Source organism: Corythoichthys intestinalis, chromosome 6, assembly GCF_030265065.1.
Source record: "Corythoichthys intestinalis isolate RoL2023-P3 chromosome 6, ASM3026506v1, whole genome shotgun sequence".
Lineage (NCBI taxonomy): Eukaryota > Metazoa > Chordata > Actinopteri > Syngnathiformes > Syngnathidae > Corythoichthys > Corythoichthys intestinalis.
Window position 1 is genome coordinate 30,047,866 of NC_080400.1, and position 19,359 is coordinate 30,067,224.

Below are 19,359 nucleotides of genomic sequence, written 5' to 3' on the forward strand. Positions count from 1 at the left end.
CTAACAAGACTCTTAACATTGCATATCGCTTCAACATATTAAATAGTATTTAGTTTTCATTCATTTTAAATTAATATTCTGTCCGAACAAGCTTAACAGAGAATCCACACCGTGCCATCACACATCAAGCAGATGAATATGTAACTTTTTTTCCGCAGTGACAAAAACAGCTGACTGTGGTCCCAGTAGGTAGGTAGCCTACCATATGTAGCATATGGAACAATGAAATTAACAGTTCACCTGCTGTGGCCTGAACGTAGTTTCACACCTTCCTCCTGGTGCGCATGGACTTGAATTGCGTGCCCACTTGTGCAGTCCCTGTTTTTTCACCTCTTTTATCAACACCATCGTCGTTTTGGGGCTTTTTGAAGAAACTTCGGACACTCAGTTGCCTTGACATTTTTCAGAGTAAGGCCAACGACGTCATGCATCCAGAGAGACAATAGCTAATTAATATGCTCACTCGCCACCCTGTGGTCCTGGGTGTTAATTGCAACCTGTCAAAATGACGGATGGACTTCAGTTTTTTCCGTCACCGTTTTAAAAAATCGGTCAACGACGGAAAATATTCGGTTAACGCGATCCCTGATGTGGAGATATTTATTTCTCTTCGTACTGAGTGGCCAGGTTGCACCTGTGCGTTTTGGTACAAGAAAATTCCACTGTCCATGTACGGCATTTCTATGCAGTGTCCTTTATTAATAGACACCATTTTATCCTGATACTACATTCTTATAACGTGCACAATGCAGCTAAGTATCACTGACACCTTCAAAAAAGAATTGCCTACTTCCAAAACGGGTGGGTGTGGGGCAGTGTTAAAAAAAATGAGTGAAAGGGTGAGAGACAGAGAGAGATAACAGCAGGCGCCGCTAACAAGGACACAGAGGTACGCTGAATGACACCCGGCTTTGCACAGTTTTCATTTCTATTTCTGGACTGAGTTCCTCTTAAATGCAACGATAAGAAATGGATGTTTTTTTTTTAAAAAATCCATCAGATCCAATATATTTGTTATTTCTGCATGTACCGCTTTCTTTTCAGTGGGGTAAACAGTTCATTTTGCGGATAGTTGCCAAGCTGCTCCAACACAGCCATATGAATACAGTTGTTCAAAATGTCATGTTCTGATCAAGTATCACTAATTGATATATATGTTTATTTTTTTCTTTATTATGTAATTATGTAATGACATCGTAAATGTAACTGGTTACAATAATGGTGGTGTTCATTTTGTTTTATTTAAGCTCAACCATGACTTACTTCAACATTAACACTCACTTCATATTTGCTCGCTGTTTCATTGCAACACACACACAAAGGCATTATACTGCAAAACAGGAATCTAATTAATACCACGCTGGAGACACCATGTTTTTCCATTAGGGACCATGCTGTTCAAATCTTGCTTCTAATGCATCATTTTATTTCCCGCGTCAAAAATAAAGCAAATTTCCAATGTTCTCTTTTTGTAAAGCCTTTGTTACACTCTTACCCCTCCAGATCTATGGCATATGGGAATGCATGAAGCATGAATCTATTTCTACAATAAAGACTCTCCTAATTGATACAGAGAGGACTGCATGAGGATTATAATGAGCTGACACACTTCTATATTATTTTCTGTCCCAACAGCCTCCACAGTGCATTGTGTCATCTCAAGCAGTGCCATTATTTTCTTCACACTGCTATAGAAGGGGGTCAGCACTGAGGGTATAAACTTGCTTTATATGAACTGAAATAAGCTACTAATACAGATTTTTTTGCTTATTATAAAAAAAAAAAATGTGGTCTGATTTCAAAATATTAATGAACTAATTGGCTGCCGTCAATAGCAGTGAATGAGACAAGAAAGCAGGCAATGTTTTAACATTTATTATTTTAACTAACATCGACATAAGTGTTGATGCGAAAATGTGCTAACAAAACAAAAAAACGCTACGGATATTTTCGTTGCAGCTGCATTTGTCCAACTCGCTATGTTCAACAGAGCAGAATGGGATGCTTATTAGCTTTTCTCCTTTACATCCAAATGATGTTGAATGCATGAAAAAGTCATGACTTTGCATTCTGATGCTAAGATGAAATTTTGAGGTCTGTTTTTCATACTCACGGTTTAGACAAAACTCTTATTTTTGGTTGAGGAGGTACTGTAGCTTGACATCAACATAACAAAACACAAGAGTGTGGGAGATAAGAGGTTTGAGTGATGCGCTAGTAAAAAACATGTTCAAAATGAAAATCATTTCTTTTCTCGTTCTTCTCTGTTTACTTTATTTTCACTACTTGTATTGTATTTTTTAATTCCGTCAGTTTTTATTTTTGCATTTACACATTGGAGTGAAAATCAGGCCAATGTTTATTCTTGATTGTTCTTTTGTCCTGGAAGCTTCCCTTTTTCTTTTTTTGTGTCTCCTCGGACAAAACTTTTTGTCTCTTTTGTTGCTCTGCCATCTTCACAGAATTGGCACAAAAGCATTGGCATCGACTTCAGTCTTTATAAAGAATGGGGAAAGGGGGAAGTGACGTATGCCATAAAGCAGTCAGCACATTTGTAGTTTTTTTGTGTGGAAGGGTTCCTGCCACCCTCTTCAAAGTTAATTAGTGCCGGTGAAAGCGATACAGACCCCTCAAGATATAAAAAGGTGTCATTCAACTAGTTGTCAGGCGGCACATCATCACAAATGTTATGGAAAATATTTTATAAGAGTTGAAAAGTTATCTAGTGTTGCTCTAAGGTATCTTTTCTACTTTATGCAAAGCTGTAATAACAAATAATTGATTCGCATGTTTAATGCCAGCAGGATGGCATATAAAAACATTAAGAAGTACAAAAGAATACTTGGTCGGTTTATTATTTTTCTCTAGGGTTTTTCCTATGTCTGAACACCTTTAATTAAGTTGGAAAGAGAAACAACTGTTCCCCATGTCTCCATAGGACTCCCCCGACTGTTATGATGTTTAACTTACTTAAAACAACTGTGTTCAGGTACAGTACAGTACAGTACAGTACACGACAGACAGACAGACAGACAGATATTACTTCCCTCTGGTAACACTCATCACACCATTGTTCTTCTTACAACTGACGTTTATTAATTTGTCACCATCATCATCATGAACTATGAACACATTGTTAGAAAATAAAATAAAATAATGACAAAGCCCGTACAATAATGCTATAAAGTAAACCGACAGAGACATATGACACAGATTCACTAAGGACCCAAATGCATGAATGTTCTGTTTAAACCAAAAAATGTTTATTTTCAGTTCATAGGAGTTCAAAAAGAGAGAGAAAAATCACAGCACTTGCTGGACACCTAAAATCTTAGCAAAGTCAAAAAAGTAACAAAAAGGGCATTTGAACCCAACATAAATCTTAGTCAAGAAAAGGCTTACATGAGCTGGTAACATGGAACATGGCAGGATACAAGACGAACCGACACAGGGCAAGGTTAGGTGCAGGGTGAAAGTGGCGAGAATTTCTTGCCGGAACTCACCGACGTGAAGGTCGCCACGGAGCCAGAAATTTCTTTCTTTTTTTTTTTTTTTTTTTCATTATTTTTTGTCATTTTTTTGTCTGTTTTTTTTTTTTTTGTGTTTTTTTTTTTGGGGGGGGGTGTCAAACTTCTTAAACTACTGAAATGCAAAGAAAACTGTTTTAGCACAGTTATTTTTACAACACATACAAAAACTGATTTTCATTCAAAATTGTATTTTTTCAATGATTTGCAAAATAAAATGTAACATAAACAGCAATAACCCCAACCTCCATCTCCTATTTTCCATCATTTCCTCACATACTAAATGTCAAATCTCAATTTTAACTACTTACGAACATAGGATGTATATTAAAATTGAAGTTAATAGAAACATTTACTTTTTTTTAATAAGATATAAGTAACATACATTCAGAAAAATAAGTACAAATTACTTATAATATGCAGAGTGAAATGAAATATATTAGTATTTTGAATATCGCGCAAACATTGACTTTTTTTTAATCATAAGGAAATAGATAAGTAGTCTAACATAAATGAACAAACATAAGTCCAAAGTTCACATTGACAGCTAAGATGTTCTGAACCTCCCCACCAGAGCAAATAAAACTAAATACGATAAATAAGCCTCCCAACTCTTTCATTGCTCTTAAAGATTTGATTCATTTTCTGTTGCATTGCCCGTTTTTGTTGCATCAATTCAACTTTTTTTTTTTTTTCTGTTCCAGAAAACATGCACATTTGAACCAATCAGAGCTAACTATCTCTGCTGATCACATGTCAGTATGTCAGCCAATTCAACGGATAAATGAGTCTTGCTTTGCTGCGTGCAGTCGCACATTGGCGTGACTCATCATCGTCAGACTCAGATAATTGCAGCAGCTGGGGAAACCTCCATGCCGTCCGTGGAATAAAATAAGTAATAAATATTGGTGGAAACGGATTACGCTACACAAGCACTTTATTATGCTTGTAGTTAACACTTGTGTATGTAAATCTGATGTTTTCTTCTTGTAGATGAAATGCATGTGTGGCAACCTGGCATTTTTTTTTTACATAGCGTTTTGACAGTTGCCGTCATATTTTCGGAATCAAAGCACCGTGTACAGGAACAGCATTCCGGCCCTCAATCTTATACCGGAACTGCGTTCTGGCCCTGAATCTTATACCGGAACTGCGTTCCTGACCGTTCTGGCCCACTTTCACCCCTGGGTGCAGACTATATATAAAATGGATCACAGGTGAAAATGATCAGCCTGATTGGGAAGAGCAGGAAGTAAAGTTGGGAACCAGGTGGAAATGCCACTACCAAAATAAAAGCAGGAAATTCTGCACCAACAAAACAAAAAAAACACTAACATGACTTCCGAAACATGACATAATATTTGCTTACAAAAATTTACCTTCAATGGCAGCACAATAATACAGAGGAAAATAAGGTCCAAATCTTGGCCATTTCAACAAGGAAAACGGCAGCTATTAGTGGCACTGGTCCAGCGGTGAAAACGATCGCTGCTCAATAAGCTAGCAGGCTAATAGCGAGCTAACAGGGCAACGGCCTTCTTGACATGTTAAATGGCCTTCGACCCCCACTTCTCAACCTGAAAACAGCGCTTGAAACTAACAGAAAATGGCACTGGTGTGACGTCAAACAAGTCCGAGTGCAACAAAGGAAAGCGGACTGCACATATGCTGTAGTATAATGAAATACCAGATATGCATACAATAACTGAAGAAATCAACCATTTAGATTCATTAGACCTAATAAATTACAAAATTCAATGACAAATAATATACTTTACTTACCAACAATGCTGAGAGGTGTCGGACGAGACACTGTTATGCAAATTAAAAAGAAAAAATGTCTTTAGCTACCCAGATAGTCACTCTGGACAATGTAAGTGTAGCCTCCAGCACCACAGTTAAAAACCTAGGAGTTTTATTCGATCCTGACTTATCATTTAAAGCTCACATTAAACAAACCTGCAGAACGGCCTTCTTTCACCTGCGCAACATAGCCGACAATTAGAAATATTTTATCTAAAAGCGATGCAGAAAAATTAATTCACGCGTTCGTTACATCGAGATTGGATTACTGTAACTGCCTACTTGCAGCTTGTCCTAAAAGTTCTCTAAAAGGTCTTCAGCTTGTCCAAAACGCAGCAGCAAGACTTTTAACAGGAACCAATAGAAGAGAGCACATCACTCCTGTGCTCCAGGCCCTTCACTGGCTTCCAGTCGAGTTTACAATTAAATTTAAAATCCTCCTTCTTACATTTAAGACCATTAATGGGTTGGGGCCATCTTATCTCACCGATGCTCTGGTTCCATACCGCCCCAACAGAACACTCCGCTCTCAGAATGCAGGTCTACTGGTAGTTCCCAGGGTTTCTAAAAGTACTGTCAGAGCTAGAGCCTTTAGCCACCAAGCCCGTTTTATGGAATCAGCTTCCAGCTAATATTAAAAATGCCGAGACAGTCTGCACATTTAAGATTAGATTAAAAACGTTCCTATTCAACAAAGCTTATGGTCAGGCTAGTTGAAGTCGGAGTAGACTCAAAGTTTAGTCTAAGCTGCACTAGAAGCTATAAAGCTGGGGAAAGTACAGCCACTGAGTTCTAGCTCCTTTTTCTCAATCTACCTACCACTTATCTTACTTTATTTCTATTTTCCAGTGTTAATATCTAGTTGTCTAGTCTCTTCATCACTAGTCACCCAGTGTCCCCATTCGCCCCTCCCCTTTGGGGAGGGGCTATTTTTCAGCTGCAGCTTCCTGACTTTCCGGACCCCACGCTGGATGGACATCCTCATTGCTACCCCCGTCTCATCTGGCTAGATGGACCGCTTCTTGTTCCTTTACTCCATTGCATCCTTACGGACTGTAACTTTGCCTGCTAATTCTCATTAGCGGTCCTGGGGCTTCCTGTCTATCCGTCCTGGGAGTGGATCTCTCCTGACTCTGGTACTCCCCAAGGTTTCTCATTTTTCTTCCGAAGACTCTGGAGTTTTTCAAGTTTTTCCTTGCCGACATGGAGGGTCTAAGGATGGAGGAAACCCAGGACTTGAATTTATTTATTCATCTTTGTTGCTTCATTTGATGTTTCTGATTGTGTATCATATTGCCTCTGCAAAGCCCTTTGACACAACGTTGTTGTGATCCAGGGCTATACAAATAAAATTGAATTGAATTGAATTGAAAAAAAAAAAGATTGGAAAAAAAGACAGCTGACGAGACATGCGTTGTAAAGTCGAAATCACGTAAGTCGGGTATGCCGTCATCTGGGGACTACCTGTAATTCATTTTTGTTTTTAACGAAACTTTTACTTGGGGCCTCTACATTTCAGAAATGTGAATTAGCTATTGTAAATACAGATTCACAAAGCCAATCACATCCTTAGTTAACCAAAAGATGTTAAGTTAAAGATATGCTAAATGCTACTAACAAATGTTTTTATGCAGCATGATTTCAATTAAACACCATCTGATGTTTGTGGAAAATCACAGCCCGCCACATTTGCACAAGCTAAGTAGGCTAAACTGGTCAACATATAATAGAGTATGTGATGAGGTGTCAACATTGTAATGACAGAAACGTTAATTTGTTCCATGTGGTTTGTTTTCAGGCCCAACTGTCGTTTATTGTTACTTGAACACACAGCAGCCCATTTATTTTGTCAAGGATGAAGCAGAGCGGCTTCATTATGAAGTTATCAATGTGCTTTCTGCTGGCCCACAAATAATTAGATCACAAGCCATTTGACAGAAATGACATTATCAGAAATTTCCTTTCAATGTCTGTCTCTACTTAATTAGCGCCTTTGATGAATTGGTCACTAAATCCTAACTGCCGTGCAAAAAGCAGGGCAGTTAGAAAAAAATTCAAGCTGAAACACTCGCACATCACACACAATTCTCTTGGAGCGCCATTTTGTTGTTCGTCCGTAAGACAAGATGTTTTCTTGGCTCCGTAGGTAGACATTGTAACATTTTTTGTATTTATGGTGGGTCATAAGATTATTATGTAAAGTATAACAATCAATCAAACATATTTATGGAGTGCGGGAGAAAGCTAGCCAGAATGTTCACAGGAGATTTGAGCTGAGATTTGGAACAAGAGTCTTAGAAGTGTGCAGCAGATGTGCTGAACTTGGCCTACTCTTGGCCAAGTAGGACATTTTTTGTTTGCTCAAGTGGCTTTTCAATTATCAGCCAATCTGGACACTTCTTCCACACAAATTGGCGCAATAAAATAACCAATTTCGCTAGTTCTCAATTGAAATAAACCCTCTCTCTTTAAGTGACAATATCTAAATTGAGAAAGCAGCCCAGCAATTTCATTTCATTTATTTTTTTCTTCAGCTTGCAGCAGGTGTGTGATCTGCCCAATCATTACAAACAGGGAAATGAAGGCTTCGTAGGCCACTTAGTGAACCCCATAACAAAGCCTATGAATAATAGATAGCTTGATTAGTTTCAGGTATTCCCACTGATCAAATACAGCCATAAAACATCAATAGTGAATGTGATGCGGTCAGAAGGATATTTTTCTATTTTCCACCAACCACTAACACAAATCGCTATGTCCGCCCCGCAGGCTGTGCTCGGCGCCATTACGCCACTTTAAGAGCAGCTCTGTCCGTTAATGCTTCATCCAAGGCAGCTCATTGCGCTGCCAGGAGCACTTTACTGCAGCCCTGCCTCACGCCTCCTCCTCGCTGTCCCAGCGAGCCAAAGCGAATTACAGTAACAGATTGGTCGCCGGTGTCATCTCAAGCTAGGGAAAGGGGGCTCAGAAAGACTGGGAGCGCCGACCCGTCTGATCTCTTCCGGCTGCACAATAGAGATGGCTATGGACCAGTTGGCTTAAAGATCCTGACCATTTTTAATGAAACATATGCAAAATATTTCCTTAGTGGAGGTCAGAGCCCATTCTCTGGAGCTTATATTTACAAATACTTTAGGCCTTTTAAACACACAACATACTCCATGTGACTATGTGAAATCAACATCGCAGGTGAACCGTTCTGACTGTCGTGACAGCAATAAAATGGGCTCATGGAAATCGGGTTGAGGATCAACTACTGGAGGTTTCAGTCATTGAGATTCTAACACTAGCTTGGGAATCTAATTTGAAACATTAAAATTGTCTTGAAACCCTGGCTTTAAACTGGGTGTGGGTGATACATCCACTTTATAAATTAACTCAAGTTTTTTATTACGGACAATATAAGTGAATTATTTTCCCCTCCCTGTTGTTTTAGCGCCCACCCGTGTCAGTGATAAATGAAAAAGCACCAAGTGTAAACGATGGTTGCTCAAAGTATATTAAGTATGCAAATAAAAAAAAAATATTAGAGCGCTGATACTGGAGAAAGTGTCCATTTTATGAAGTCAGTTGTACCCATGTGGATACACGCTGATTAACTTCAGCACAGATGCGTGTGATAATGATTATTGATGACATCATGAGAGAGGGCGGTTAATTTGGGATACTCACATTTGATTGGCTAAAATATGTCCGACATTGATAAGTCATTGTAGCTTAGTCACTTACAAGTACTACTGGCTTTTATTTACATTTTTCATTTTCAGTATCATATATCAAAGGAAATTAGTGACAGTCAAAGGAAAAGGAGTAAAAAGGGTTTAAATGGACTCACTCCCGAAAAGTCTCATCAGCCCAGAGCCATGAAAAGCACAACCAAAGAGCGTGCATGTCATCTACTGGCTAACTTGGAACCTGCAGACAACAATAAGTCCACAATTAATGTAATTAATCACCCCGAGACACAAACGTAAATATATATATTAGAGCAGGGCGGTAAACCGAAAATTTACCGTTACCGAAATTCTTCAAGATGACTGACGTAATTTTGACCATGTCGGTAAATTTGGTAATTTAATAAAACAAGAAAATATAGTCTTTTCATCCCGCTTTGACTCTGTGTTGTTCAGCTATGTTCATTCCCCTTTAAGAAAGCAGACAGTGTGCTTACGTATGGAGTCACGTGGTTTTCAGGAAGCCAAACAAACAGAAGCCCGGTAGGCTAACGCTAGCGGCTAACGCTACAAGTACACGGGATGGAGTCGGGCTTAAGTTAGCTTCGCCAAACTTTCTCCCGACATTAAGTAAACTCTTGGCGGGTTCCAGACGGGCTTTCACCCGCTGTCCTCCCTGTTTCTCCCGATATCAGGAGAGGATGCTTTCAGTGCTTCCTTCTGGTAGCCAAGCCACAGGCTAACGTTAGCGGCTAACAGCGGCTACATATGAACGTGATGGAGTCGGATAGCGGCTCTAACCTTGTCAAAACGGCTAAAATTAATGAGAGGACTAGGCACGGACTTCATGTAGCAATCATTATGTCGCGTTATTTGGCATCTCTGTGTGATTTCTCAGAAAGCTTTCATGATGGTAAAGCACTCAGCATAAAGTATAATCCAACAGTGAAGCTTATATATAATATGACAGTTTAATGGCCACAGCTATTTTTCCTGTATGTGTTTGCTTTATTCTGCCATCATAAAACCTTAAAGGGATCCTCTACCTTTAAGACAAGTAATTCTTATAAGATAAATGTTAGTATGAGTTATCATAATTTGATATTAAAACCCCTCTTAATGTTTTTGTTTTAATAAAGTTTGTAAAATTATTTTAAGTGATAGGTCGCCATTCTTGTTACGTCACAGTGCGTGACGTCACTGGCCCCGATGCCGAAATTCCAGCGTGTCAATAGTTAGCTTTCCCAACATGTCGTCAGTTCTACCCTTCCTATTTGAACCAGATCTGAAAAGTGAAGAGCAGGACAGCACTGTCGGTCGTTCACAAGACAAGCTTCAGGGAAAAATGCGTGCAGCTAATACCTGATCAGACAAAAGTTGGGCAAAACTGGTGATGCACTCGCTGTCTCAATGGCAACAGAGCGACAGAGTGCTATTGGGAACTCAGGTTGGGAGCAAGAGTGTTGGGAACTCCGGTTTTATTAGCAGATATTCAAGGTAAGCATATTGCGTTTTCAAACATCCCCATATAATCATGTAGATTGTTAGCATCCAGAGCTGTCGTGTGCTTACAGTACAGGCCAAAGAGCACACCTTGTGTAATCCATGTCTTGTACATTGTAACGCGTGGTAGCTAGGATATGTGTATAAAAGTACCAAAAAGGGGAAAAGCTTTCACTTATGCACATTTATTCACAAAAAATAATATTTCCACCTTGACCACTCTTCACTGGGGAGCTCAGCAGTACGCAAACCCGTGTTCCCTGACGAACTCCAACATTGTTGTAAGGTCCATGTCAGTCACTGTCATCACTGTAGCGTGCCATAGTGCTTTAATTATCTAGTAGGATTTGGGGAAAACTCCCACGAAGAATAGTCAACAAAAAAGATCGCAATAGTAATCCAAATCCGCGTTTTTTACTCACTCGAAGATCCAGGAATTAGACCGATCCCGTGGCAATGTTCCAGCGCGATCAGGCCATCGATTCCACAAAATAGACTGATCCGAAAAGCCGCGGTGGGGCCGACGAATCAAAACAATGGACAGATCCGAAACCAATATTGCAGACGCGGTGGGACCTTGCTTGACTTTGGATCCAGAATACATGTTCGGGCGCCAGTTGCAACGCGTGGTGGGTAGGATACGTGCACACCGGGACCAAAAAGGGGGAGAACCTTCCACTTATGCACATTTATTCACTAAAAATAATAATTCCACCTTGACCACTCACTTCACTCCCCTTGTTTCCATTTGACTGAAAATTGCATCCAAAAGCAGCACATCGTGGCATTTTACTTCGCGAGTTTAGGCAGCAATAAGCAATTGTTGAACACGCTACACATTTGGAAAGATGCCATTGATGTCAACACTGCGAGCCCGCAAACCATGGCGTCAACTAACGGTCAAAATATGTACTAAATATTATAAAATATTGCCATTAATTTAACATTTTATGTGTTTCTAACAACATATTTTAGTACAAGAGAACAATTGTGGTTTATTAGAGCCTACATGTATTTAAGTTAGAGGATCACTTTAATTGTTTCATTGGAATCAGAGCAATACAGCTTTAATCTGGTTGTGTCTGTGTGGGGGGTGCATGTATTAAAAAATGTTTCGGGAAAAAAAAAAAAAAAAACTGAAACCTTGACGTAAACACTTGTGTTGAATAATTAGCAGCCATTACCAATAAGTTGTCTGAAGTGTACTGTTAAAGCTGCAAGTCATTTGTGTTAGAATGACATGTTTGCACAGTCATCATATTGATTTTTATAATGTTGTACATTTTTCAAGTCATACAAGCTGTTATAAATGTTCACACTAGAATTCTTATTGTTTACAATCTTTTTTTAATAATTAATGTTTAGACTGCATGTGCAATTGTTAAATTGAAAGCTAGTAAATAAATTTAACGAGAAACGGTTCATTTGTATTACATGCATTGATTCAAATTTTCAAATTATATAACAGTCCGCGTGGGCGAATTTATCGTCATTTATCGTTATCGAGGTAAATCTGCTCAATTTTTATCGTGATACGTACTTAAGGCCATATCGCCCAGCCCTAATATATATATATATATACATTTATATATATATGGTTAAATTTAAAAAAAAAAATATATATATATTGTTTAACATGGAAAAGGCTTGTTACAGTTAAAAATCTTTTACAAGCGAGACCTGACCAAGATAGGCAGCAGCACAAACACAGAGTTTCATAAGCAAACACAGTTAAAAACAAAGCACAAAAAACAGTTCTTATCCACAAAACAATAATAAAAAAAGAAACAATCAGCAGTTATAACATCTACAGCCAAGTGTACTAGCTTCCAAGTCTTTCAGAAGAGCCTTGAAAGAATCAAGTAACAGCAGATTCTGTAATTTCAGGGTTTATTTGCAGAAGGTGCAGCATAGCTGAAAGCCCTGCTACCTCGTGCAGTGTGAACCCTTGGTACAGTTAACAAAAACAAGTCCTGAGACCGAAGGTTCTGACTCCCAGTGCTTCCCCAAGTAAGATGGAAGCAGGTTAAGAATGCCCTTATGAACAAAGACATGCCAGTGAAAGAGTCTACTGGTGGACAGAGCAGACCAGTCAACCCAGGCATACAAACAGCAGTGGTGAGTAAGAGATCTGGGGTTTGTAATAATTCTCAGTGCTCCATGGAAGACAGTATCTCATGAATTAATGCTACTGTACTTGTCATTGACTGAAATCCAGGCTTGACACCCACATAAGAGGCTCTATCTTACGTTTTCATGCCCAGGGAGGAGAAGCTTGTTTATAATCAAGCAAGAAAAAAAAGCCCTGATTATGCTATTTTTAATCTTAACGACTTCTTAAAAGTCAGCGTTAACTAACGAGCGCGTGCATGCAGTGAGCTTGCATGTGCTTGTGTCTGCATTGCTGCAAGCAGTTGATGTTAAAAGACAAAACATATTACCCAAGGGTGTGGGGGTGCAGGGGTGTGTGTGTGTGTGGGGGGGGAGGGGGGTGAAAACAATGCTTTGGCATATACAAGCTTATTACCCTGTCTCCTGCAACGTCCTCAATTATATATTATCTCTACGCTATATTATTACAAAGGTGCCGCTCACCCTCGTGGGGTGGTATTTGTGCCATTCTCAAGCTCGGGTCCTTTACAAGAGGCCCTGGAGTTTTAGTTTTCTGCGCAGTATCTTAGCTCTTCCTAGCATTGCTCTTTTCTGGACCGAGACGTCAGATGTTGTTCCTGGGATCTTTTGGAGCAACGCTCCCAGTCTGTGGGTTACTGCCCTGAGTGCTCCAGCTACCATGGGAAACAAGCTAGCCTTCACCTTCCACATCCGCTTCTCCTGCTCTTTCAGTCCATGGTACTTCTTCAACGAAAAAACTGTGACTGATGATATATACAGTATATCTATATATATTGTAGCTATATTTTTTTATTTCCTGTGACTATTTGGATAAGGTATAAATGGGAGCCCTCAGCTTTTTTTTGTAGCAAGGCCATCATAGGCAGATAAAATTGTTTTTCAGTCATGTCTCACAAATGTCTGGGAATTTCCATTCGAGTTATTTTCCACTGTTTGTCATGCCATGTCTAACTAACTGGACTAAGTCTGCACTCCTCTCTAAAAGAAACTGCTGTATTTTAGGCCAAAACAACTGTTGTGTTTGATAGAACAATATGTCTATATGCTGCCTTAGGAGATACAAGGCGTATTAAGCCCCCGATCTATTTTTAATTTGTCCGTTTTACCCTGGAAACCCCCGTTTACAGACGTCGCGCAACCGCTTTTGTTTCAACCCAGCCATAAAATGAAGGGAATTATATTTATGATTATGATTATACGAATCAGATGCAAGCTTGCCGTTCTATGATCACGGCAGTTCATTCACGTGGCGTCTTTAAAGCGCCGTAAGAAATTACATATTTGATATAGAGCGCCGCACTAACATGACTCGAAAGTGCGAATTATACCTCTCTCCCGATTTTTATTTGGCAGTGATTGACCACAAAAAACTGGAGATATGATCTTTTTAATTTCATAATAGGAGTTATGAAGGAACTATTAACTATTCTTCTCTCGATGGAATTCAGTGATTTTTTTTTTTATATTTGGCTTAATGTGGTTATGTAATGGATTATTGTACAGTATCAATATAACAACAGTTCATATAGATACATTTGTGCTTAGAAAAAAAATACCAATAAAAAAAACAAAAAAACAAAAATGTAAGCAGATACTCACAATGTTACCCCTCGCTTGAGTATTCTTTTCACCAAATTACCTTTTTACTTGTACTTGAGTACATTTTTTGGATGACTACTTATACTTTTACTTGAGTAATATTATTTTGAGGTAACGCTACTCTTACTTGAGTAAAATGTTTGGCTACTCTACCAACCTAAGCCTTGGTGTCTGACAACGTCAACAAAGTAAATAATGTTCACGTCACATCAGCGCCCCCCTTTTCTCTGGTGTTTGGGTGGTGTAATTACAGTTTAAATCTATCGAATTTTATTGAATATTTTTATTATTTCTGTTGACAAAAATTATATGACGATAATGCGTCATTGTTTTATCGCTCAGGGTTAGCTGGCACCAGGGGTGAAAGTGGACCGGAACGAGCCGGAACAGAGTTCCGCTATGAATTTATTAGGCGGGACCGCACAGAACACTGCTTTGATCCCGCAAATATGACGGCAACGTGTATTGTGTCCAAGCACTGTTAAAAACCAAACAAACAAACAAAACTGCCATGCTGCCACACACGCATCTTCAATAAAAATCTACTAACGTCAGATTTATATACACAAGTGTCTACAACAAGCCTAATTAGGAGCTTGTGTAACGTCATCCATTTTCACCGATATTTATTATTCATTTATTTCTTTAACTTAGTTCGTTCCAGCATCTCTGTCTCTCTCTGTGCCTCTGACAAGTCGTGTCGCAGGCAGCAAAAAAAAAAAAAAAAAAAAAAAAAAAAAAAAAAAAAAAAAAAAAAAAAACATGGACTCTGCTGTCCGTTCAATTTGCTGACATCCTGACACGTGATGAGAAAGGATAGTTATCTCTGATTGGTTAAAATGCATGCACGTTCTTTCTCCCCAAGAGACTTGGGTGCAAAACAGGGGACTGAGATGATTTTTGGGAACAACAAATAGAGGGGAAAAAAACAAGCTTGTTGAATTAAAGGAGCAATGCAACGGAAAATTGATCAGGTCTTTAAGAGAAAGGAAAGAATTGATGAGGTTTATTTTATTTTAATCTTCCATGTTAATGTGCACTTTGGACTTATTTTTGTTCATTTATATAAGGCTACTTATTTTCTTATAATTGGAAAAAAGTCTTTCTGCTTTGTTTTCAAAATATATTCCATTTCACTGTGCATAATGTATGTTATTTGTACTTATTTTTTGTTAACGTGTTACTTAAATCTCTATTATTTAAAAAAGTCAATGTTTACATTATCTTCCATTTTAAAGTGCATCCTAAAGTGATCCTATTATTGAATAGCTAAAATTGAGGTTTTGCTTTTAGATTTGAAGAAATGAGGGAAAAATAAAAATTAGATGGAGTTTTCGATGGAATTTTGTAAATAAGTGAAAAAATACAATTTTGAATGGAAATCAGTTTCTCATTTGTGCCTTGTTCCACTGTAATGCAGTAGCCTAATGCATGTGTAAAACTTTTTATTCATTCATTTTCTGAGCCGCTAATTCTCATGAGGGTCACGGGGGCGCTGGAGCCAATCCCAGCTAACTATGGGCATTATGCGGGGTAGACCCTGAATCAGTTGCCAGCCAATTGCAGGGCATAAGGAGACGAACAACCATTCACGCACACAGCATGTTTTTGTGATGTGGGGGGGAAACCGGAGTACCCAGAAAAAAAACACGCAGGCACAGGAAGAACATGCAAACTTCACACAGGAAGGCCGGAGCCCAGGATTGCATTTGCATTTCGGAGGTTTGATACCCCCCAATTTAAAAAAAAAAAAAAAAAAAAAAAAAATGGAGTCAGGGAGTTCCGGCAAGAAATTCTAGTCACTTTAGTCACTGGCTGGCACCAACATGTGTGGACGTGTACGTATATAGTACATACAGTGGGGAGAAGAAGTATTTGATACACTGTCAATGGGAAAACCCATTGGCAGTGTATCAAATACTTGTTCTCCCCACTGTATGTACATATACGTATACAGTATGTTTGAAAGAATCAATACTTCATAATTAGCCTGGATCCAGATCAATGTGTTAGAGTGACTCAGTTTTTCAATTAAACGAGTTTATACAGCTGACTTACACTTCCTCGCACGTGCTTTTATTCATGACACATGGACACCAGAATGGAACCTCCAAAGAGAAACCTCTTCTACTTTCAAATATATTTTTGATGTTCTTAACTGTGCAAAAGTTCCATTGTTATATCAACTATTTAAAACTACAACAAACCGTAAGGTTATGTGGAGACCTTACTACAAAACCTGTAATTTCTAAGACTTTTATTTGAAACCTTAACCAAGGCTTGTGTTGTCCAATTTAATTTAATTCCACTGCCCTCCATACCTCTAATTCATATGCCTACAGTTTTCTTTATAATATATAATACAACAATATAAAAAGTGTGTAACAAAGCTAATTTCTCAGTTAGCTTTTGTAATGCTACAGTACCTTAACATAGAGACAATTACTTTTAATCTACGGGTTAATTTGTGCCGGATCCTGCCGGAACATGATCCGGCACCTCTTCATTTTGGCCTCCCTGAGTTCCTGGACATATTTGGGCAGATCCGACACCTCTCGTGTATAGAAAATGATAATAAGATATAAAAGTTATTTAAAAATGCATAAAATAAAATAATAATATGCATACATTCATTTACAGAGAAAATCCTAAAAATTGCATGTTGTTTATAAAAATTAAACGTCATTTGAAAGAATCGGTGATTTGTTGATGCACTGAAAAGCTGGACCAACAAATCACACCCCTGACATTAAAAGAAAAGTTCTGGAGAACAAGCAGTGAGGATCAAAAGGTATTTTATCATGCCAAAAAAACATGTGCATTTACTGTTTTTGTTTTTTTTTTTCAAAAAGAAGGAAGATGGTTAAAAATGAGTCAGAAAAGCAACAACCGGCAATGAGGGCAGCTGCAGCTATCATGCTAACGGGCGGAACCGGGTGCACCAGGAGTCTTGCACCAAAGCAGATAGCTAGGTTCACGGATAGCCAGCCAAGCCGGGGCAGGAGGCTGCTACCGTTGCAGCAGCTGGTCAGGTTCAGCACCACGCGGAGTGGGGGCTGGCTACAGTGCCAGCAGTCAGCCAGGTGGACCACTAACAGCCGGAGCAACAGGCCAGTACCCTTATGGGAAATTTGGGTTTGGGCTGCACAATTTATAAGGCTGTGGGAACTTTGGGGCCAGAGAAGACGTGGGGGATGAATCTCGCAAAAGAATGGGTTTGTGTTATTTATTGTAATCTCGGATATATCTTTTTTTAATGTTTTACAAGTTAGACCTGTTGAGAAACTAATTGCTGACTGTGTACTGTAAGTCCCACCTGCAATTGCCCGTGCTGTGCAGAGTATAGCCTAAATATTTGTAAATTGTTGTCATTACATTTATACCATGGATATTATCTGAAATTGAGGCTTGTAGGTCCCACAGCAGGGCAAGTGGGGATTTGTGTGTTGTTTTCAGCACCAGTTTCTGTGTATGTTCCGGGACCTGTGCCCGTCTCGTCATCCCTGCGCTGTCATATGTACTTTGCGTTCCGGCACCTTATGAGCTACAAATTAAGCACCGTTTTAACCTGTAGAATAGCTGCTCACTTTCAACACTTGATATTCCAGGACACACAGTAAAAGATTACTTTAACAAGAGAGGCAACTGCAGAACATAAGATAGGAAGAAGACTGGCTCACAGAAACTGTGGCACAGCCGGATTGTTGAATACGGAAGGCTAATAACTTGACCCCATTCCCTTCCTTGGTCTGTGGCACCATCCCGGAAATTTGGCTTCACTATCTACTTAGAGCGGACTTTCACGGCTGCGGGCAACTATCATGTTGTGCATGCAGCCATGAACTAGAGAGGGAAGTTGTGTTCTTGCACCTCACGATTCTTGAGACTTGACAACCTGGATTACATTACTCCTCAAAGAGCAGCAGGCCAAAGACAGCCAGAGAATCTTAAAGGAAAAATCAGGGCCTTTCAGATGCACTACAGAACAGAAGCCCAAATGTATTATTTCAAGAAAATGTTGTCCAAACTCCGACTAGGCTAAACACAGTATTCATAATTTCTAAGGCTAAATATTCTTCATTCTCTCTGCGTGTTGCCATCGCGATCTAATCTGCACAGGACCATCAGAACCAGCCGCCACAATGCTTAAATCCATGGATAGAAAGGTTTGTAGTTCTTAAAAGATTTTATTATTAGTTAAAATAATTTGATATTGAAACCTCTCTTGATCTTTTTGTTTTTATACGATTCTTAAAATTAGTTTAACTAGTGGGTCGCCATTGTTGTTGACGTCGCAGGGCGGTGATGTCACATGGTTACGCTACCGGGCTTCCAGAGTATGACTCCAGCGAAATAAACATGTCATCTGTTCAACCCTTTCAATTTGAATCTAAGAGGAACATTAATGAGCATGAAAGCACTGTCGATATTTCACAAAACGAGCAGCAAAAGCAAAAATGAATAGGAAAGGCGGGATGAGATGAGACGAGAGTTGGAAAAAAAACTGTGTTCTGCCAAACTGTGCTACGCCAGCGAAATGTCCAACGAGAGGTGAATTTGACACCCAAAGTACTACCCGGCGCTTTAAGCTTGTTTTGTTTAAATGCATACAGACAGAAAATACTAAAGATGGCTTATCAAAATACTTAAACGTAATATTAGATAAGGGTGGTTTAAATATGCTACATGACTAATGTGGTCAACAGACAACCTACGTTATCAACCGGAGCGTCCATAAAACGTGGCACCCTCTGTAGGTCAAAACATGTACTAAATATTATAGATTTACGAATAAATAGCAATATTTTATGTGTTTTAATAACATACCGTATTGGCCCAAAAGTAAGACGGCGTTTTTTGCATTGAAATAGGACTGAAAAAGCGTGGGTCGTCTTATATTCGCAGTCTAGACGTTATACCCATTCACGACGCTAGATGGCACCAGATATCATTGAAGCGATGTTCTGTCATGACAGATCTCAGCTACTCACAACTTTAACCAGTTTGCATTATTTTATTGCAATTTTTTTCCTTATTCAGATTTGTTTTAAGACTACAGTTACAGTTAGACTTCACTTTGATGGTTAATGCAGTTATTGAATTTTGTTGTTTCATCACAA

The 19,359-nt window shown here is 38.9% G+C and overlaps 1 protein-coding gene across 7 annotated transcripts in view; it reads right to left on the reverse strand.

Annotated features, from left to right (window-relative positions):
- Positions 1 to 19,359, reverse strand: part of lrfn1 (leucine rich repeat and fibronectin type III domain containing 1) — a 294,461-nt gene that overhangs the window by 40,449 nt on the left and 234,653 nt on the right. For 4 of the 7 annotated variants that reach the window (XM_057839196.1, XM_057839197.1, XM_057839200.1 and 1 more), the window contains one exon: positions 9,166 to 9,245. The exons of the other annotated variants lie outside the window; for them this stretch is intronic. In XM_057839196.1, coding sequence (XP_057695179.1) covers positions 9,166 to 9,226 — 61 coding nt within the window. In that variant the 5' untranslated portion in view covers positions 9,227 to 9,245. The remainder of the gene's footprint in view (positions 1 to 9,165; positions 9,246 to 19,359) is intronic. 7 annotated transcript variants of the gene reach the window in all.